General features: G+C 39.1%; 1 protein-coding gene across 1 annotated transcript in view; it reads right to left on the bottom strand.

Moving 5' to 3' along the window:
* Positions 1-2,148, bottom strand: part of LOC138851456 (uncharacterized) — a 66,460-nt gene extending 64,312 nt beyond the window's left edge. The window contains exon 1 of the mRNA XM_070080595.1: positions 1,795-2,148. Within this exon, the coding sequence (XP_069936696.1) occupies positions 1,795-2,077 (283 nt within the window). The 5' untranslated portion in view covers positions 2,078-2,148. The remainder of the gene's footprint in view (positions 1-1,794) is intronic.
* Positions 2,149-23,666: the final 21,518 nt, after the last annotated feature.

The raw sequence follows: 23,666 nt of genomic DNA, 5'->3' as shown, positions 1-23,666 counted from the left end.
AACAAAATATAAAAATTGTGTCTGTATGTGCATGCTTTGCGTGTGTATGCATATACTTATATGTACTTCTGCATGTATGCATGTGCGTATGTATATATTGTACATAAGTTATTTTTTGTATATATGAATGGAAAGATGTTTAGGTATCACGTATGTATATGTACATGTGCATATACAGTATATTTTTGTGCATATGCATGTACGTTCGAACACTTACGTATATGTGCATATGTATATGTATGATAATGTATGTATGTATTGTTGTCCGTATGTGCATGTGCAATATGCGTGTATACATCCATACATGTATACATGTATGGATGTATTCTTATGCATATGTATACAAATGAATACGTTTTCATTATCATCACCTCCACTCTCCCCATTACCACCACTACCACCATCATTATCACCAAATTCAACTTTACCAACAACAACATCCACTGGGATCAAATTAATCATGTCCTTAACGAAATATGTTGGGAAGATATTTTAAACAACATGGATCAGAACCAGTACCCAGAAATGATCAACTCCGTAGCATTTGAAATATGCTCAAGGTACATTCCTCTAAGGAAAAAGAAAAGATGTATACTATATACATAGAGAGACGCTCCCTTTAAAAGTGAAGGTTAATTAATCACAGTGTCTCAAGAGGGTAACCTATCTCAAGTGCGGAAAGAAACGTTGACTAGGGAAACAGATAATATTGGACTTAAGTTAAATGAATCAAACAGGAACCAGGAGAGACAGAAGGGACTTACAGCAATCAATGAGGGATATCTGGTGTCACGGAGTGCTACTTAGTGTCACCGGAGGGCCATTTAGTGTCACCGGAGGGCCATTTAGTGTCACCGGAGGGCCATTTAGTATCACCGGAGGGCCATTTATGTCACCGGAGGACCATTTATGTCACCGGAGGGCCATTTAGTGTCACCGGAGGGCCATTTAGTGTCACCGGAGGGCCATTTATGTCACCGGAGGGCCATTTATGTCACCGGAGGACCATTTATGTCACCGGAGGGCCATTTATTGTCACCGGAGGGCCATTTAGTGTCACCGGAGGACCATTTAGTATCACCGGAGGGCCATTTATGTCACCGGAGGGCCATTTAGTGTCACCGGAGGGTCATTTAGTGTCACCGGAGGGCTACTTATGTCACCGGAGGGCCACTTAGTGTCACCGGAGGGCCATTTAGTGTCACCGGAGGTCCATTTAGTGTCACCGGAGAGCCATTTAGTTTCACCAGATGGCCATTTAGTGTCACCTGAGGGCCATTTAGTGTCACCGGAGGGCCATTTAGTGTCAGCGGAGAGCTACTTATGTCACCGGAGGGCCACTTAGTGTCACCGGAGGGCCACTTAGTGTCACTGGAGGGCCACCTAACAGACTAACAACCCACAGAAGCAACAATGGTATTGATGAATCCAAAAGGTAGAGTTAAGGCTTATTCGGGTTTGGTTCGAGGAAGTGGATGGATTCAATTCCTCGGATAAAATCTCGTTCATTATCAAGGCACCTACTTACAACGGGCGCTTCTTGAAGTATACCCAGAAAGTCACTGACGGTGATTGAATTTTGTGACTGACTTCGGTTTTTTAAAGCACTTGATTTTTCTGCTTGTTTAAGACAGCTTGGCACATGAAAATATGTATATACTATATGGTTACTACCTGACTTTTTAAAATTTTAATTTGTATTTTCCCAAATTAATTACTTTACAACAACAAAAAACAAGAATCTCATAGAGTACAACGCACTGATATTTAAATATTTTTGATGTAAATTATTACCTGGCATTTGAAACTCAGCTGAACCCAACCGTGGTACTGGAGTATCAGAACTTGTGTCCGTTGCGTCGAGTATACAATATAATTTCTGATATATTTCAGCTGTAGTAAGCTTATGTATACTACAGTAGTTAGGTTCACTCTTAAGATCAAATTCGAGAAAGGTTAATGGATCTTCATCGACAGAAGGTTTTTCTTGGGCACACGTCAGTTTAACAACAGTTGAATCGATAGGGTTCGACGAAGCATCTGCTGTATGATCAGTGAAACAAACCACCACTGTCATATCTTCTGTATTTGAGGTATCTGGTGTAAATGAAGTAATTTCCAGTTGTTCCTCATTATCTGAAAAAAGATATAACTAATATATTCATTAGCTGACATACTAATACATTAATATTATTTTTAACATTAAATTTGAAACTTTGCCAACAATTGATTTAGTGGATAAATCAAGCACCATGACTGATTTAAATAATTACAATATGTTTAATTTTTGCGATTTTGTTGTTCACAAAAGTCCCAGTTGACGACTTAAGTTTCCTATCTGAAAACCTCAGAAATTACGATTTACCATTGCCAATACTAACAATTATTGAGTTTATTAAACTTTGTATTGCTGATACAAAGTTTGTTTTTAATAGTAAGTTGTACACTCAGAAATTTGGTATGGAAATGGGTTATCCTCTCTCACCAGTCATTAGCAATTTGTGCATGAAATATTTTGAAACAAGACTGCGTAACAGAATTCTTCCCAATAGAGCTAAGTGGTACAGATATGTTCATGATAATTTATGCCTGATGCCCGGAAATATAGATATAAACCATTTCCTTTTTAAATTAACTAGCCTAACTCTTAATTGTTAAGGGTAACAATGAATCTAGATTCAAAATATACAGAAAACCAGCAAATAACTGTTCTTATGTGAACTATTATTCTTCACATCATGAGAGAGTTAAACTTTCCGTATTCTCATCAATGCTTTTGAGAAATTTTGAAGATTTATGAAATAGCAAATGATCTAAAAGACCCCAAAAATTTAATTGACAAATCTTTTAAAATTGCAAGATATACATTTTACAATTTAAAAAAGACCAAAGAAACATATTCAATCAAGAATATGTTGGTTCAACCTTACCAAGACAACCTTCTTGATATACCTTCTTTACTTAAGAATTTTAAAAATAAAACTTGTACTTATAAAACTTGATACAGTAAAAAATATATGATTAAAATTCTCTCATGAATACTGATGATTTCATGTAAAAAGGGCAGTAATGCTTATTACAATCAAACAGGGAAAAGTCTTGAACTAAGATTAAAAACAACGTAACTATAGCATCAGAAGTGAACAAGATTCGAATGCTCTGTTTATTCACGTGAGAGATTTTAACCATGAAATTGAGTTTCAAAGACAAGAAAATTATATCAAGCAAGTCCATGGTCGAGAGAAATATAACAGAATCAAGTTTCATAAAAAATAGTTTTGAAATTAATATGAATATTGCTTTTGGTTTATACAAATGGGATTCATTTATAATTAATAAAATTTGGGAAGAATTTGAGATACATTAGACAAGTAAAAATCTTAAAGTTTGGGTGGAATATAAGCTATTTGACAGATCCTTGACCACCACCTACCTACATCATCATAAAGGGTCAAGTGTTATAAGTTGACCGCGAGGTGTAATCTCGTCCTTATATGCCTTTCTGTTGATTTTTTATTGTTACAGTTTCTTGATAATGTGAATGTGTGTGTGTGTGTGTGTGTGTACTCACCTATTTGTACTCACCTATTTGTGGTTGCAGGGGTCGAGTCACAGCTCCTGGCCCCGCCTCTTCGCTGATTGCTACTAGGTCCTCTCTCTCCCTGCCCCATGAGCTCTATCATACCTCGCCTTAAAACTATGTATGGTTCCTGCCTCCACCACATCACTTTCTAGGCTATTCCATGGCCTGACTACTCTATGACTGAAGAAATACTTCCTAACATCCCTTTGATTCATCTGAGTCTTCAACTTCCAATTGTGACCTCTTGTGTCTGTGTCCCATCTCTGGAACATCCCGTCTTTGTCCACCTCGTCTATTCCGCGCAGTATTTTATATGTCGTTATCATGTCTCCCCTGACCCTCCTGGCCTCCAGTGTCGTCAGGCCGATTTCCCTCAACCTTTCTTCATAGGACAATCCCCGTAGCTCTGGGACTAGTCTTGTTGCAAACCTTTGCACTTTCTCTAATTTCTTGACGTGCTTGACTAGGTGTGGATTCCAAACTGGTGCTGCATACTCCAGTATGGGCCTGACGTAGATGGTGTACAGAGTCTTAAACGAATCCTTACTGAGGTATCGGAACGCTATCCGTAGGTTTGCCAGGCGCCCGTATGCTGCAGCAGTTATCTGATTGATGTGCGCCTCAGGAGATATGCTCGGTGTTATACTCACCCCCAGATCTTTTTCCTTGAGTGAGGTTTGCAGTCTTTGGCCATCTAAACTATATTGTGTCTGCGGTCTTCTTTGCCCTTCCCCAATCTTCATGACTTTGCATTTGGCAGGGTTAAATTCAAGGAGCCAGTTGCTGGACCAGGCTTGTAGCCTGTCCAGATCTCTTTGTAGTCCTGCCTGATCCTCGTCCGATTCGATTCTTCTCATTAACTTCACATCGTCTGCAAACAAGGACACTTCTGAGTCTATCCCTTCCGTTATGTCGTTCACGTATACCAAGAACAGCACAGGTCCTAGGACTGACCCCTGTGGAACCCCGCTTGTCACAGGCGCCCACTCTGACACCTCGTCGCGTACCATGACTCGTTGTTGCCTCCCTGTCAGATATTCTCTGATCCATTGCAGTGCCTTTCCTGTTATGTGTGCCTGGTCCTATATCTTTTGCGTGTGTGTGTGTGTGTGTGTGAGTGTGTGTGTGTGTGTGTGTGTGTGTGTGTGTGTGTGTGTGTGTGTATGTGATTTTACTAGTAAGAATCAGCTACCTCATGTTATGTACAGTATTTTTGTTTATTTGCAATACTTGCTAAAAAATTTTTTAATAACGTTGTTTAATAACAAATTTACTATTAGTCCATTTTACTTTTGTACAATTAATCACTATATTCCCTCAGAATAGTTCTTTACACTCAAATACTTTGTACTGCCCTTTATGAGTTTAATATTACAACCAGTGTATCACTTCCAGTACCAAGTAAATATATTACGTTCAGAAAGCTAACTCTATTCTCAGACAACAACTTTAGTCATATTATAATACTTTAACCAGTTCAATATTACATCATTAAAAATTGTACCATAATAAGAGTTAGCAATATCTCTAATACCGTAACCAGTGCAATATTAGATCCTCAAAATTGTACCATACCAAGAGTTAACTAAATCTCTGCGTTTTATAATTACTTTTTACAATCCATTAGCTAGTGAGATTAATTAGTTTAGTATCATATTATTAAGTTTAGCATAATACATTGTTCTTAAGTCAAGATATAGAATCACACTCAATCTTATGATTACAAGCATAGATCCTGATATCAACATCTTATTAAATGACTTACACTAATCTAACAGTAACTGTAATTATTATACAACAGAACAAGCAAAGACACTACTCAGAGCCAACACTAACATAACAATCTTTAATTAGAATGTCAAATCTTTGAACAAACATTATGATGACCTCACAGCATTACTAACTTCTGTGCATACCAGAATGTCTGTCATTACTCTCACTGAAACCTGGCTAAAGCCCAGTACTACAGATATCTATGCCATTCCTGGTTACATAACCATACACAACTGTAGGTCAGACCAGCAAAGGGGAGGAACAGCTATATAATACTCAGATAAACTTGAATGCATGAACAATACATGCACAAGGGATGAACATGGAGAATATATTATAGCTAAATTTAAATGCAAAGACCTACAGAAACCTCTCAGAGTGATAAACATCTACAGAGTACCACAGTCTACCATTTACCAATTTAGTGTAAAATTAGGAACCATGATATCTGATGCACACATGAACAAAGACCACCTACTACTCGTAGGCAACTTCAATATAAATCTCCTGCATGACCAGGACTCACAAGTAACCGAATTCACAAACACTATGAGCAAGTGCTTGTTGCTACCAACAATATCAAAACCTACAAGAATCTCCCAGACTATTATCTCTTTATTGGACCACATCTGGACTAACACCATATCCTCTTTAAAATCAGGCATAATCACAGATAATACCACAGACCATTATTGTGCATGGGGTTCAACAACAATAAACCATCTCTGACCACTAATAACCCAGCAAAAGGCTGCGTAACAAATTCCCACTCCAGGCAGCATACTCCACCAATATTCAAAAGTCTAAACTTACTCACCACAGAGAACATCCATACCTATTATTGTGTCTACTTCATACATAGAACACTTCACTCATATGTAAACCCTCCACTCAAACTTCTCCTCACCAACCTTAACAGGACACACGACCATAACACAAGACACAGATCTCTCTCTGATGTTCCCCGTGTCCATCTCACAATACGTAAAAACTCTATGCATATAAAGGGCCCAAAAATTTGGAATTCATTGCCAGTGAATACCAAAGAAACCCTGTCTGTAAATTAATTCAAAACTCTTCTTAAAAGCCACCTACTCACCCACAACTAAATACTCAGTACATAACCTTACCAACAAAGCTACCAAATCACTCTCCACCACCTCAAACTATAATTTCTCTCTGTGTTACTCCCCTAGCCTCAGAATCCCAAAAGTAAATGCTAGGAGTACAAGAAATTTTCATATTTTAACGCAAATATTTTAACGCAAATGTTGAATAACATATATTTGACATAAGTATAACCTATTGTATAATTAGTGCAATGCCGATGTTCAAGAGTGAACAAATCACGTCCACAGTCTGGTCTAATAAATAGAAAACACCTGATCAAACTATGTATTGTATGTCTAGTGTTAAGTAATCAGAAATCTGTTAAGTTTCGACTGCCCGTAATACTAAGGCTCTATGTGGCTCTCTTTGGCTCTCTAGTGGCTCTATTTGCTCTACAAATCATTGTAAACTCTCACTTTAAACTACCTATGTATAAATACTTCCTACAATAGATCAACCACATTCTAAACTTGCAAGGAAATAATAAATCTAAATCTAAAGGACTTAATTTTAAATGAGTTCTTGCTAATTGACCAATTTTACCTATACAGCATGATATATACATTATCAGAACTGAGGCTTGGCCAGGACTCGATCCTGCGTTCCCACGCCCAGCCCTGTGTGAACCGAACTAAGTACGCATCAACTCTATTCACTAGACCACCATCCTTAAATACTAGGCACCCAGCAGTACTGAGAGTGTTATCCTGGTGGGAGGACATTCATGGTTATGGAGCCTCAGAGACTAATTTGAACCTCATCCTGTTTGGTGTACCAGCGTATATATATATATATATATATATATATATATATATATATATATATATATATATATATATATATATATATATATATATATATATATATATATATATATATATATATATATATATATATATATATATATATATATATATATATATATATATATATATATATATATATATATATATATATATATATATATATATATATATCGTGCCGAATATGTAAAACTGGTCAATTAGCAAGAACTCATTTAAAATTAAGTCCTTTCTAAAATTTTCTCTTATACATTAAACTTTACTTTGTTGATGCAAAATTTGTATTTAATGATAAGTTTTTTACTCGGAAGTTTGGTATGGAAATGGGAAATCCTCTTTCACCTGTTCTTAGTAACCTATACATGGATTTTTTTTAAACAAAATTACTTATACACAATCCTCCCTAATAGAGCTAAATGGTTCAGATATGTTGATGATATTTTGTATCTTATGCCTAAGAATGTAGATATAAACCATTTCTTTGTTAAATTAAGTAGCACATTCTATAAACTTTACTGTGGAATTTAAGGAGAATAACTCTTCGTCTTTTCTAGATGTTTTAATTATTAAGGGTAATAATGAATTCAAATTTAAAATTTACAGAAAAACTACAAATAACTGTTCCTATGTACACTATTATTCTTCACATCAAGATAGAGTTAAACTGTCTGTTTTCTCTTCAACGTTTTTGAGAGCTTTGCGTATTTGTAGAACAAAGTTCATAGATGAAGAAATATCCAAAATTTATGAAATAGCTAATTATCTGAAGTACCCAAAATTGTAGTTGATAAAACTTTTAAAATTGCTAGAAATACTTTTTACAATCCAAAAGGAGAGTAGTAGGTTGGTAGACAGCAACCACCCAGGGAGGTACTACCGTTCTGCCAAGTGAGTGTAAAACGAAAGCCTGTAATTGTTTTACATGATGGTAGGATTGCTGGTGTCTTTTGTCTGTCTCATAAATATGCAAGATTACAGGTACGTCTTGCTACTTCTACTTACACTTAGGTCACACTAAACATACATGTACACGTTTATTTATACACACTCATCTGAGTTTTCTTTGATTTTATCTTAGTTCTTGTTCTAATTACTTTTCCTTTTATATCCATGGGGAAGTGGAATAAGAATCTTTCCTCCGTAAGCCATGCGTGTTGTAAAAGTCAACTAAAATGCCGGGAACAATGGGCTAGTAACCCCTTTTCCTGTAATAATTACTAAAAAGAATAAGAAGAAAAAATTTGTCAAAGTGGGAAGTCTGAATGTGCGTGGATGTTGTGCGAATGATAAGAAAGAGATGATTGTGGATGTTATGAATGAGAAGAAGCTGGATGTCCTGGCTTTAAGTGAAACAAAGCTGAAGGGGGTGGGTGAGTTTCAGTGGAGAGGAATAAATGGGATTAGGTCAGGGGTTTCTAATAGAGTTAGAGCTAAAGAAGGAGTAGCAATAATGTTGAAGGATAAGCTATGGCAGGAAAAGAGGGACTATAAATGTATTAATTCAAGGATTATGTGGAGTAAAATAAAGGTTGGATGTGAGAAGTGGGTTATAGTAAGCGTATATGCACCTGGGGAAGAGAGAAGTATAGAGGAGAGAGAGAGATTTTGGGAAATGTTGAGTGAATGCGTGGGGAGTTTTGAACCAAGTGTGAGAGTACTTGTGGTTGGGGATTTTAATGCTAAAGTGGGTAAAAATGTTGTGGAGGGAGTAGTAGGTAAATTTGGGGTGCCAGGGGTAAATGAAAATGGGGAGCCTTTAATTGAGCTATGTGTAGAAAGAGGTTTGGTAATAAGTAATACATATTTTATGAAAAAGAGGATAAATAAATATACAAGGTATGATGTAGCACGTAATGAAAGTAGTTTGTTAGATTATGTATTGGTGGATAAAAGGTTGATGGGTAGGCTCCAGGATGTACACGTTTATAGAGGGGCAACTGATATATCGGATCATTATCTAGTTGTAGCTACAGTTAGAGTAAGAGGTAGATGGGATAAGAGGAAAATGGCAACAACAAGTAAGAGGGAGGTGAAAGTGTATAAACTAAGGGAGGAGGAAGTTCGGGTGAAATATAAGCAACTATTGGCAGAAAGGTGGGCTGGTGCAGGTATGAGTAATTGGGGGGGGGGGGGGTTGAAGAGGGTTGGAATAGTTTTAAAAATGCAGTATTAGAATGTGGGGCAGAAGTTTGTGGTTATAGGAGGGTGGGTGCAGGAGGAAAGAGGAGTGATTGGTGGAATGATGAAGTAAAGGGTGTGATAAAAGAGAAAAAGGTAGCTTATGAGAGGTATTTACAAAGCAGAAGTGTTATAAGAAGAGTAGAGTATATGGAGAGTAAAAGAAAGGTGAAGAGAGTGGTGAGAGAGTGCAAAAGGAGAGCAGATGATAGAGTGGGAGAGGTACTGTCAAGAAATTTTAATGAAAATAAGAAAAAAAAATTGGAGTGAGTTAAACAAGTTAAGAAAGCCTAGGGAACAAATGGATTTGTCAGTTAAAAACAGAGTAGGGGAGTTAGTAGATGGGGAGATGGAGGTTTTGGGTAGATGGCGAGAATATTTTGAGGAACTTTTAAATGTCGACGAAGAAAGGGAGGCGGTAATTTCATGCACTGGCCAGGGAGGTATACCATCTTTTAGGAGTGAAGAAGAGCAGGATGTGAGTGTGGGGGAGGTGCGTGAGGCATTACGTAGAATGAAAGGGGGTAAAGCAGCTGGAACTGACGGGATCATGACAGAAATGTTAAAAGCAGGGGGGGACATAGTGTTGGAGTGGTTGGTATTTTTGTTTAATAAATGTATGAAAGAGGGGAAGGTACCTAGGGATTGGCGGAGAGCGTGTATAGTCCCTTTATATAAAGGGAAGGGGGACAAAAGAGATTGTAAAAATTATAGAGGAATAAGTTTACTGAGTATACCAGGAAAAGTGTACGGTAGGGTTATTATTGAAAGAATTAGAGGTAAGACAGAATGTAGAATTGCGGATGAGCAAGGAGGTTTTAGAGTGGGTAGGGGATGTGTAGATCAAGTGTTTACATTGAAGCATATATGTGAGCAGTATTTAGATAAAGGTAGGGAAGTTTTTATTGCATTTATGGATTTAGAAAAGGCATATGATAGAGTGGATAGGGGAGCAATGTGGCAGATGTTGCAAGTATATGGAATAGGTGGTAAGTTACTAAATGCTGTAAAGAGTTTTTATGAGGATAGTGAGGCTCAGGTTAGGGTGTGTAGAAGAGAGGGAGACTACTTCCCGGTAAAAGTAGGTCTTAGACAGGGATGTGTAATGTCACCATGGTTGTTTAATATATTTATAGATGGGGTTGTAAAAGAAGTAAATGCTAGGGTGTTCGGGAGAGGGGTGGGATTAAATTATGGGGAATTAAATACAAAATGGGAAGTGACACAGTTACTTTTTGCTGATGATACTGTGCTTATGGGAGATTCTAAAGAAAAATTGCAAAGGTTAGTGGACGAATTTGGGAATGTGTGTAAAGGTAGAAAGTTGAAAGTGAACATAGAAAAGAGTAAGGTGATGAGAGTATCAAATGATTTAGATAAAGAAAAATTGGATATCAAATTGGGGAGGAGGAGTATGGAAGAAGTGAATGTTTTCAGATATTTGGGAGTTGACGTGTCAGCGGATGGATTTATGAAGGATGAGGTTAATCATAGAATTGATGAAGGAAAAAAGGTGAGTGGTGCATTGAGGTATATGTGGAGGCAAAAAATGTTATCTATGGAGGCAAAGAAGGGAATGTATGAAAGTATAGTAGTACCAACACTCTTATATGGGTGTGAAGCTTGGGTTGTAAATGCTGCAGCGAGGAGGCGGTTGGAGGCAGTGGAGATGTCCTGTCTAAGGGCAATGTGTGGTGTAAATATTATGCAGAAAATTCGGAGTGTGGAAATTAGGAGAAGGTGTGGAGTTAATAAAAGTATTAGTCAGAGGGCTGAAGAGGGTTTGTTGAGGTGGTTTGGTCATTTAGAGAGAATGGATCAAAGTAGAATGACATGGAGAGCGTATAAATCTGTAGGGGAAGGAAGGCGGGGTAGGGGTCGTCCTCGAAAAGGTTGGAGGGAGGGGGTAAAGGAGGTGTTGTGGGCGAGGGGTTTGGACTTCCAGCAAGCGTGCGTGAGCGTGTTAGATAGGAGTGAATGGAGACAAATGGTATTTGGGACCTGACGATCTGTTGGAGTGTGAGCAGGGTAATATTTAGTGAAGGGATTCAGGGAAACCGGTTATTTTATATAACCGGACTTGAGTCCTGGAAATGGGAAGTACAATGCCTGCACTCTAAAGGAGGGGTTTGGGATATTGGCAGTTTGGAGGGATATATTGTGTATTTTTATACGTATATACTTCTAAACTGTTGTATTCTGGGCACCTCTGCAAAAACAGTGATTATGTGTGAGTGAGGTGAAAGTGTTGAATGATGATGAAAGTATTTTCTTTTTGGGGATTTTCTTTCTCTTTGGGTCACCCTGCCTCGGTGGGAGACGGCCGACTTGTTGAACAGTAAGCCAGACTGTGGAAGTGAACGCCAGTCAGCCTATCATCCAGCCTGTCTCCTGTCATCCAACTGCTCCTCCGTGCTTTGTGCATCGTTACACGTCTTCCAGTCAGCCATTCTCGTGGGTTAAGCCAGTCAGCCAACCCAGCTTCTAACCCAGCTGAGAGAGAGAAGTAAGCCACGCAGTAAGAAGTAAGCCAAGTTCCTCTGAAGTATTGTCTATATCGCTTTGTGCTCCCTGTTGGATGCTAAGAGTGGTTTTCACCATTCCTGTGGCATAGAGTGGCTTATCAAGCCACCTTCGTGGGTAGAGTGGGGTGCGCGCCAGTGTGCCAGCGAGTCACGCTCCCTTCACCCACCACCACTCATCTACCTGTGGTTGTTTGCACCCTTGTACCGGGTCCTAGTACTGTTTTGGCTCACATAATTGGTCAAGAGATTGTAGGTGGCACCAACGATAAAGCCAGTTATGTGAGTTACCCTAGAAAGCGCATTTCTTCCGACAAGAGTGACGTCAGTTCACCGCGCAGGACACCTCCTCATCACCAGTCATCCCGTCTACTACTCCAGACTTCAGTGATAATTTTCTTGAGACATTTTTCTTGCATTTAAAGACATTTGCATGTGTGAGACATTTATAGTAAATTTCTTGTGTACTCTAAACCTTGTGTTTTCAGTGTAGACTCAGTGTTTCTTTGACTCATTATTTTTGCAATATTTTTCAGTGTTTTCACTCATCTTATATTTTTTTTCTGTGTTTTTTTTATGCTACTCCTGTCTGTAGTAAGTATTATTGTGTAGTGTACCAGTCAGTCACTCTGTGTGAAGTGATTCATTTTTTTTTTTTTGTATTCTTTCAGCGTTGTATTCTCCAGTAATTGTCATTGTATTTCATGCAGTGATATTCACCCCAGTATACTAAATTATCCATTAAATTTTTGTCGTATCAGTCACAGCAAGATTTTGTTGTAAGAATATACAGGAATTTGTGAATAAGTGATTAAATGTTGTGTGCCCCGCCACTGTAAGTGTTACACTTCCCTGTTTTGTTCCTTGTTTTATTTTATTCATATTTTTCATATTTCTTTGAACAAATTCACTCTTGATGCAATTTCAATTACTTTTAACGTAAAGTGTTTTCTTTACTCTGTTTGAGTAAATTGTTTTGTCTAATTTACAATTAAGAGTTAAAGTGTTCAATCAGTTTTTTTTTTTTTCATATATTTTATTTTATTATTTAACCTGAGTTTTCCCAGTGACACTTTATTACTGCAGTGATTATTTCTACACTTTATTTTGTTGCACTTGTTCTGCAGTGAATTATTTTGTTGCACTTGTTCTGCACTTGTTCTGCAGTGAATTATTTTCTTTTATTGATATTTTTATGAATTATATTTTAATTTTGTCTATGCATTCTTAGAAAATACTTAAATTTCCCAGTTAACAATTTAGTAATTTTATTTTATACTTTTTACATTGATTTAAAATTTAATTAATTAATTTCTTTATTAGCAAGAGTAAAGACAGCTCATTTTGCATTTAATTCAGTCTCCAGTAATATTTTTACTTGTATATTTCAATGTAAATTTTTTTTCTTGACCAATAGTCCTTCACATTGAGTTGTCCTTCCTCTTGCAGTGTATCTTAGACATTTTTTTTTATTACTTCTGCAGAATTAGTTGCATCTCTTTTATTTCAATTCTAGAATTTTATATCATTTTTATTGTTCATTATTTTTGCCTTATTTGTTCTCGTGCTACTTTGCCATTATGTCTCACATACCATCAAGTGATACTTTAGTGAATGTCGATACTCAGACCTCTCAGACTACTGCTGCCCCTGTCATCAGTCCTCACAGTTCCTTACCGACTGACAGACCGACCCAGACACCGAGATACTATAGTTATACTCGTGATTCCCTTGATGCGTTACCTTTATTCAATGGCCATGTACATAGTCTTGAAGCATGGTTTGCAGCCATTCGTTCTCGTGCTAGTGCTCTAGTTGAAGGTCCTCCTTCAGAGGAAAGTCTTATCAGACTTGCTAAAGAAGCTCTTTATCGATCCCCTGCTGCTGTTCACGTTGTTGATCTCCTTGATATGCGAGACTTCAGGAATCTTACTAAGTGGTCACAATATGAGGAACTGATTCGTTCTTTCCTTGTCCCAGTAAAAACAGCTGATCCATATGTCGTTCTTAGGGAACTAGTGAATGCTACACCCATGAGTAATGAATCGTTGAGTGCATTTGCTGTTAGATTAGACAAACTTTTATCATCATTTATCAATGCTGTCCAGTCATCAGCTTTTCTCCCTGAAGAGGCTAAACCATTTACAGAATCGGTTGCTAAAATAGCAGCTTTTGGAGCAATCAAAGAACTAATGCCGCCTGCTTCCGTGTGTGCTTATGAGGCTCATCCTCCAACTGTGACGATGGAACCACTTACAGCCTTAAATCATGTACGTTCCTTGTGCCCCCAGGGTACTTTCCCATGTATCAAAAGTAATGTCACACATATGCCTCAGTCTGCACCACCTCTTGTTTGCGCCACAGAGACAAATCGTGGTCGTCAACCATCTCAGAGATCACCAAGAACCAGTGTACAGAGTCGTTATAAACCTCGTAGTATTCATAGTACATTCAGTAACCATAGTCGGCGGACTTGTTACAACTGTGGTTTCCGTGGCCATATTGCAATTAATTGTCCTGATAGTTACCCTAAGAGACGTCGTACTGATGATGAGTACCAGATCTTCCCTACTGTACTTATCATAGAATACATGGACATGACACATCTGAGTGCAATGCTCTCTATAACCTTCAGTACTCTAGGTCTTTCCGTGGCCGTTCCAACCGCAGAACCCGTAGAGGAAACAGATATCGTGGTTCTCAAAATAACCAGAACCAGGCTCATTCTTCCAATTCTCAAACTAACCAGAACCAGGGGGGGAATTCGAGCGCCCCAGTCAAACCGTCCCATGGTGACAGTAGGTGATAATGAGTACACCATCCCCGTTCACAATTCCTTTGAAGCCTTAAGCAGTCTCGAGAATGACAATCCTGCTGATGATGTTGCTTCACATGTCTCTGACATAGATGATTTTGGGGATGAAGTGGAACAAGTCTTTTCTGATGACAATCCACCTTTTTGTTTGCACATAACTTCCAATGCAACCATAGGCCCTATAGTGCAAGCATCTGTTCATAATGCGCCCGTTCATTTGTTCATGGACTCTGGTGCGCAAGTCAATATTATTAGGTCTAGTTTGTTTAAGGATAAGCAGTTACGACATGTCCTTCTCGTAGAACCGACTCATGTGTCCTCCCTTAGTGGAGTAGCTGGTTCTCACCTGCGTGTCCGAGGTCGGACTTCCCTAACCTTTTCTATCCAAGGTAGAGACTTCACTGCTTCCTTCCTTGTTGTCGACCAGATTACTTTCCCTGGTGACCTTCTACTGGGATTTGCTTCCATGCGAGACTTACGCATTGTGCTCGACCCTTATCGATGGCATGCCCAAATTGACGACTTGATCGTTCCATTCTGGGGTTACCAGCTTGGATCAGAAATCTGTTATACTGCTGCAGAGTATGATGTACGGATTAAGTCCTTACAAGCCAATGCATTCTCCAGTAGCGTACCCAAGCGGTCAGGCACTGGTAATTCTGTCACTCCCATCTGTGTTCCACCTATACCTTCAGACTTGCAGGATAGTGTCCGTTGCCTCAAGTGTCCGAGGACGCTCAGACTGCCTTGAGTGCACAACCTATCCCTGCAATGTCTGCTAGTTCGAGTAGTAGTTTCTCCACAGGGGACGCCTTGTCGGAAAACGATTACTTGCAACTAGTAATGCCATCTCTTGTTGATGTCACATGCCGTCTGCAGAAAGACGTTTCTGTTGCGGCTAGTGCTCTCACTAGAGTGTCTGTTGTTGTTCCTAGTGTTCCAGATGGTGATAACGTCCTAGTTGACAGTGATTCCTGCAAAGTAAAAGGTCTATTTGTTGAACCATCCTTACATGTTGTAAGAGATAGTAAGATCCATTTCTTCCTGGCCAACACTTCTGGTCACAGTGTTCGCCTCAGAGCAAATACCAATCTTGTTGACCTTGTTCACTATCCTTACCCTGTTCAGGTAGAGGATGAGTTGTCACCTGACCAGTGGGTCGGTGCTATTTCTGCCGGGGAGACCTCATCCACTTCACTGGATCAATCTGTTCCACCAGTTGAGGAGAAAGACTTAGCTCCCACTGACTTCCCAGATGAAGTCAAGCGTTTGTTGACTCTGTTGAACAAACGTCGTAAAGCCATTGCCTTACCAGGTGAGAAGATGGGTATAACGAACTTATTGTCCCATCGTATTCCACTTGAACCTGGTACTAGACCTATCTACATACCTGCGTACAGAATGCCTCATTCACAAGTTGCTGTCGCAGAAGAATTGATCAATCAAATGCTTGATGATGGAGTTATTGCACCTAGCAATTCACCTTGGAATGCACCCTTGATCCTAGTACCTAAGAAGGATGGTACTTGGCGCCCAGTGATTGACTTTAGGAAGTTAAATGCGAAAACCATTCCAGATCGCTTCCCACTTCCTGTACTGGGTGATCTTTTACGTAACATCGGAGATAACAAAGTCTTTTCAACCCTGGATTTGTTACAAGGGTTTTGGCAAGTCCCTCTTCACGAGGACAGCCAAGAGCTAACTGCATTCTCCACTCCTACAGGTCATTATCACTTCCTCCGTATGGCGTTTGGATTACGATCTTCCCCTATCACGTTCTCAAGGCTCATGACTAATATCTTTAGAGGTCTCATAGGTAATGCACTTATGGTGTACTTAGATGACGTAATCGTCATGTCTAAAGACGTGGATACACACTTGAAAAGACTTGATGTAGTACTTGGTAAGCTTGAAGAAGCCAATTTAAAGATCAAACTGTCTAAATGTCAATTTTTCAGATCAGAAATTAAGTTTCTTGGTCACGTAGTCACTCCTAGAGGGGTTACGACTGACCAAAGTAAAGTAACTGCAGTACTAAATTTTCCAACTCCCAAAACTGCTGATGCCGTAAGATCCTTTGTGGGCTTAGCAGGTTTTTATAGATCTTTCATTGCCAATTTTTCTTCCATAGCTGCTCCTCTAACTGAGTTGCTTAAGAAAGATGCTCCTTTTGTTTGGACCTTCCGTCAAGAAAGAGCATTCCAAACTCTAAAAGAAAAGCTAACATCTGCTCCAATTTTGAAATTTCCAGATTTTTCTAAGCCCTTCTATCTGACAACTGATGCTAGTTCAATTGGCATAGGTGCCGTACTAGCTCAGAAGACCGATGGCAAGTACAACGCAGTTGCATTTGCTAGCCGAGTCCTTACGAAGGCTGAACGTAATTATACAGTAACTGAGCAAGAAGCTTTAGCAATAGTATGGTCTTTAAAGCACTTCCGAGACATTATTTATCAGTACTCTGTTCATGTCTTGACAGACCATGCTCCACTGATACCTTTATTCCAGAACAAACAACCTACTGGAAGGTTAGCCAGATGGACCTTGACTATCCAAGAGTTCAATCCCACCTTTGAGCATTTACCTGGCAAGTCAAATGTAGTCGCAGATGCCTTATCGCGACATGTTAGTATAGTAACTGCAGACCCTCCATTTAGTGCTGAAGATGTAAAGAATGCTCAACGAACAGATCCCATGTGGTCTGGTGTGATTCGATTCCTGCTCCAGGAAGATCTTATTCTGACTGTGAAGCCACCAGCACCCATCAGTGACTTTGTCATGAACCAAGAATTACTGTATCGAACAGCCGAGTTGGGTACTCCTAGCAGAAGAGTATACCAGTTAGTAATTCCACAGTCACTAGTGAATGTAGCCTTACAGCTAGTTCACGATGTACCAGGTGTTGCACACCCTGGTATGGATCGTTCAGTAAAACAAGCCAGATTGAAATACTTTTGGCCTCGTATGGCAACTGATATTTCTGAGTATGTTAAGAAATGTAGTGTCTGCATGCAACATAAAGGTAATGCTAATGGTCCTAATCCAATCCAAGTGTATCCAACTACTAGCGAACCGTGGGAAAGAGTTGCGCTAGATTTGTTAACTAATTTCCAATGTTCCCTCCAAGGCAACAAACATCTGTGTGTTATGGTAGACCATTTCACCAGATATTGTGAGTTAGTTCCTATTGCAGATAAGACTGCCGAGACAGTAGCTAAAGCGTTTAAAGAACGCATTATCTGCAGGCATACCACCCCTAAGTCCCTAGTAACAGATAATGGAGGTGAATTCTGTAATGAGATTCTTGAAAATTTGTGTACCTTGTACAAGATCTCTAAATCCACCATTGTTCCTCATCATCCTGCCAGCAATGGGTTAGCGGAACGAACCAATAAGAAAGTACTTGATGTCTTGAGAGCCACTATCAATCCCAACAGTGAAACTTGGGATGAAGTTATACCTGATGTGCAGTGTGCTATAAATTCTGCTTACAATGTTTCTATAGGTGACACTCCACATTATGCATTGTATGGTGTAGATAAACGTTTGCCTTATGAGTTGTTATATTCTAATCCGAAACCAAATTACAACCCTGATGATTTCATAGCAACTCGTACCAGCTTAGCTCAAAGTGTTTTTAGAAGAATCCGTGAAACACTTCATAAATCAACAGCAGAATTTACAAGAGTCGCAAACACTCGAGCAAAGCCATCCAAAATCAAAGTAGGTTCGAGAGTTATGCTGACTAACTTTAACAAAACGTCTGCAATGCCAAAGCTTGATCAAAAGTTTGTTGGTCCTTATCGAGTAGTTGAACATATCACTGGTAATAAGTATAAGGTTAGAGAGATTAGTACTGGTCAGTATAAAGAATCGCATTTAGATCATATGAAGTTAGTATGTGATGATAATGATGTTCCAACCCAGACTAATGTGACAGACTCTGACAATCCTCCTGATCCTGTACTCTCTTCCTCTGATACTCAGTCAGACGATCAACCTGAATGTCGTTATTCCCTACGTACACGACAGGTATTGAGAAATCCTCAAGTATCATTTGTAACTTCCAATTCAGATTTGCCTCAAATACAGCATGAGTTAGCCAATGCTACAGAGTTTGATCCTCCCAGAGATGACACCCATTCTGCATATGTCAATCTCACCCTAGCAGAGTTGGGGTTAAATGTAAATAACCTGTATAGATGAATAATTACAGTATCAACTTATCAGTATTCAAGATTTTTTTTTTTTTTTGTGTTCATGTTCTCTCCGCATTCTGAGAGTTAACAGTCTAGATTTGAGTGCACCGAATCTGCCTTTCTGTTAAACACTCTTTCTTTGTATATATTCCTTCCTCAGAATCCGTAGATCACATGAATACAGATCGATCGATCAAAATTTTTTTTTCACTTCTATTGTGTAATCTCAACGTTGAGTTCGATTGTTCATTCGATGAGTTGTGCTATATTATACCTTGTATTGCATTACAGTTTCAGTTACGTAAGCTTCCATTCCAATGTTCTACTTATGTATGTTATAATGTTTAATTGTTGTGTACTTTGACATTGTATAGAATCAGCCCAAGCCGTATACCTGCCATCTCTAGTTTGTATTAGTTGTATGTCGGGACGACATACGTTAGCGTCGCCGAGCTCTCAGTAGTAGTAACCAGTTACCAGTAACCAGTGTACCAGTAGTTGACTCACTACCAACCGTCTCTGCCTGAGTCACTGTCTGTATTCATATTGTGCTGACCTGGCAGTATTCAAAGACCCCCTCACATATGGGTACTGTGGGCGGCCAGTCAGTCTTACGAGAGTGAGCAAGGAGATAGGTACGGCTGTTTGGGCGCTCTCTCCACATTATCCGTAATTATACGTACTACCAGCCTACGTGAGTATTTCTTTACCCTAATCCACGTGTTCGAACTCCCACATGATAATCGTGATTGCTCACATTATCAAGGAACTATAAAAACAATACCATATGTACTCCTAACTGTGGACACTAGCGAGGAGGAGGATATGTCGTTATCACGGGCAACAGCTTCTCTGGTTCGTTGACTCCATGGTACACTAGTGTAGCCGCAGTCATGTCTGGGTTCTCTTCGGGAGGGGATATCAGTCCTAGTTGCCTGCGGAGTGTCTCAGTAACTTCGCACTCCAGAACAGTGTGTTAGGGGGCGCTGGACAACGTGCTGGCAGTACTGGCACATCTCCTCAGCCTTGTCTACCATCATCTTGGCTGTGGGAAAGCCCAAACGAAGCCCTATGGATGGCGGTACACTGCGCTCTGGACCAGCTTCTGTCATACGGAGGGGGTTCTCCCTGAGTCGCTGCTCGGTACTGCTGTTGAGATGGGGTATCATCTAAGACCTCCTCCATAAGTTTCATGGCTCTTACAGCCACCAGTTTGGTCTATCGTAGGCTGATGGGGACAATAATCCCAGCATATGGATAGTCTGTTGCTGCCTTGGCTACATCATCCGCCACCTCATTTCCCCGGATGCCAGCATGGCTGGGGATCCAGTTCATTGTCGATCTGTTACCCTGAACTTCTAAGGCTGTCATTGTGCTCAGGATCGGTGTAATGAGGTGAACATTGTCCTGTGGTTGGGGATGGGAGAGGGCATTGATTGCAGAGGTGGAGTCAACATGCATGACAGGTCGGAGTAGATGTCGTAGGGCATGTGACAATGCCTGCTGAATCGCCACCAGCTCAGCTTGAAGGATCGTGCAGTGGTCAGGGAGTTGCCAGCCTTGTGTGTGACCATTGTGGTACAGTCCAGCTGCTGCTCTCTTCCTGTCAGGGCCGACAGAACCATCTGTGAAATACACTGCACATGTGCCTCCCTCTGCCAGTGTCATGCTTGTCTCAGCATGATTGCTTAGGGTATCTTTACTACAGAGACGCTTAGAGATGGGTAGTTGCATGACGCAAACATCGGCCGGATCTGGGCGCCAGGGAAGTGGTGGATGATACCCAGCAACAGGAAGGTCACAACTCTTCTCAAGGAGTAGTTGTATAGGCAGCAGCTTCCGCCCAGAAGCACAAAACGAACGAATCCAGGGGTAGTAAAGGGTCAAGACTACACCTCACCATCACATCATACAACAAAGAGGCACCTGTCGCGTGACGACACCCGACTCATAAGAAAAGAGGAACGCTGCATCAGGCCTGTTGGCCCATACTAGGAAGGTCCTTCGCAATGCATCCCACTAACAAAATATTTGCCCAACCCTAGTACTCTACAGAAAAATTAAGATTTATTGTTTAATGTACAAATTTTAATTATAAATGAATCTAATTTATATAAACCAAAGGAAATATTCATATTATTGTCAAAACTGCTTTTTATGAAACAAGATTCAATTATATTCCTGTCGACCAAGGACTTCCTTGATACTACTTTCTCAACCTTTTGAAAATCAATTGGATGGTTAAAATCTCTTACATGAATAAATAAAGCATTGGAATCTTGTCCAGTTTTAATGCTATATTTATGTTGTTTTAACCTTAGTTTGAGACTTTTGCCAGTTTGACCGTATTAAACTTTATCGGAAATTTTACAAGGAATCTTATAGACACATCCATCAGCATTTTGGCGGGGATTCTTTATCAAGAGTTTTATTTTACTATATCAAGATTTTTAAAAATAACTTTGATTTTAAAAGCCTTAAGAAGGGAAGGCATATCAATAAAGTTTTCATTCATGGTAAGGGAGAACCAACATATTTTTAGTTGAATAAGGCTGGTTGTCCCTTTTTGGATTGTAAAAAGTATTTCTAGCAACTTTAAACGATTTATCAATTACATTTCTTGGGAATTTCAGATTATTAGCTATTTAATAAATTTTGGGTATTTCTTCATCTATGAACTCAGGACTACAGATTCGTAAAGCCCTCAAAAACATTGATGAGAAAACAGACAGTTTGACTCTATCTTGATGCGAGGAATAATAGTGGACATAGGAACAGTTATTTGTAGGTTTTCTGTAAATTTTAAATTTGAAGTCATTATTACCCTTAATAATTAAAACATCTAGAAAAAGCAATGAGTTATTTTCCACAAACTCAACAGTAAAGTTTATAGAATGGGCTAAGCTATTTAATTTAACAAGGAAATGGTTTATATCTACATTCTTAGGCATAAGACACAAAATATCATCAACATATCTGGACCATTTAGCTCTATTAGGGAAGATTGTGTTAAACAGTCAGGTGTTTCTTTGTGGGATGTGATGGTGAGGTTTAGTCTTGACTCTTTATATGCCTTCCTTTGATGTATTGCTTTTATAGTTCCTTGATAATGTGAGAAGTCAAGAAATCGCTTGGAATTTCTCTATTCTTTCACAGTGGTTGTTTTGCATATTCTGATATCACCTGTTTACTGTGATCTTATTTGCTATATATATATATATATATATATATATATATATATATATATATATATATATATATATATATATATATATATATATATATATATATATATATATATATATATAAATATACATATATATATATATATATATATATATATATATATATATATATATATATATATATATATATATATATATATATATATATATATTATTTTTATTATTAACACACTGGCCGATTCCCACCAAGACAGGGTGGCCCGAAAAAGAAAAACTTTCACCATCATTCACTCCATCACTGTCTTGCCAGAAGGGTGCTTTACACTACAGTTTTTAAACTGCAACATTAACACCCCTCCTTCAGAGTGCAGGCACTGTACTTCCCATCTCCAGGACTCAAGTCCGGCCTGCCGGTTTCCCTGAATCCCTTCATAAATGTTACTTTGCTCACACTCCAACAGCACGTCAAGTATTAAAAACCATTTGTCTCCATTCACTCCTATCAAATATCCACTAGGAATTTTTATTGACCTAAGAAAAGCTTTTGACACAGTAAACCACCAAATCCTACTCCACAAACTTGACCACTACGGTATAAGAGGCCATGCGCTTGCTTATTTCAAATCTTACATTACTAATAGGTATCAGTACGTCACCATTAAAGACACAGCATCAGCAACACAGCCACTTGATACTGGAGTTCCGCAGGGTAGTGTCCTTGGTCCCCTGCTCTTCCTCATATACATCAATGACCTTCCAAACGTATCCCAACACCTGAAACCCATTCTCTTTGCTGATGACATGACTTATGTCATCTCTCACCCTAATCTTGCCACCCTCAACACCATTGTGAATGAGGAGCTGATTAAAATATCGACTTGGATGACAGCCAATAAACTTACGCTTAACACTGACAAAACTTACTATATTATGTTTGGTAGCAGAGCAGGAGATGCACAAATTAACATTAAGATAGACAACACTCTAATTACCAGAAATAATGGGGGAAAATTCCTAGGCTTATACCTTGACAACAACCTGAATTTCAGCACCCATATCCAGCATATAGCCAAAAAAGTATCCAAAACGGTTGGGATCCTCTCCAAGATACGATACTACGTGCCGCAAAATGCCCTTCTCACACTATACCACTCACTTATTTATCCATACCTCACCTATGCTATTTGTGCTTGGGGATCAACTGCAGCAACACACCTAAAGCCAATAATAACCCAACAAAAAGCTGCAGTAAGAATAATCACTAAATCCCATCCCTGGCAGCACACCCCCCCCACTCTTCAAAGATCTAAACTTACTCCCAGTTCAGTACATCCACACTTACTACTGTGCAATCTATATCTACAGGGCCTTAAACTCTAATATCAACCTTGACCTAAAACGCTTTCTTGATAGTTGTGACAGAACCCACAGGCATAACACCAGACACAAACATCTCTACGACATTCCCCGTGTCCGACTAAACCTTTACAAAAATTCA

This window comes from Cherax quadricarinatus, unplaced genomic scaffold (genome assembly GCF_038502225.1).
Source record: "Cherax quadricarinatus isolate ZL_2023a unplaced genomic scaffold, ASM3850222v1 Contig657, whole genome shotgun sequence".
In the NCBI taxonomy this organism is placed as follows: domain Eukaryota; kingdom Metazoa; phylum Arthropoda; class Malacostraca; order Decapoda; family Parastacidae; genus Cherax; species Cherax quadricarinatus.
Note: the sequence above shows the minus strand (reverse complement) of the source record. Positions and strands in the feature narration are given on the sequence as shown.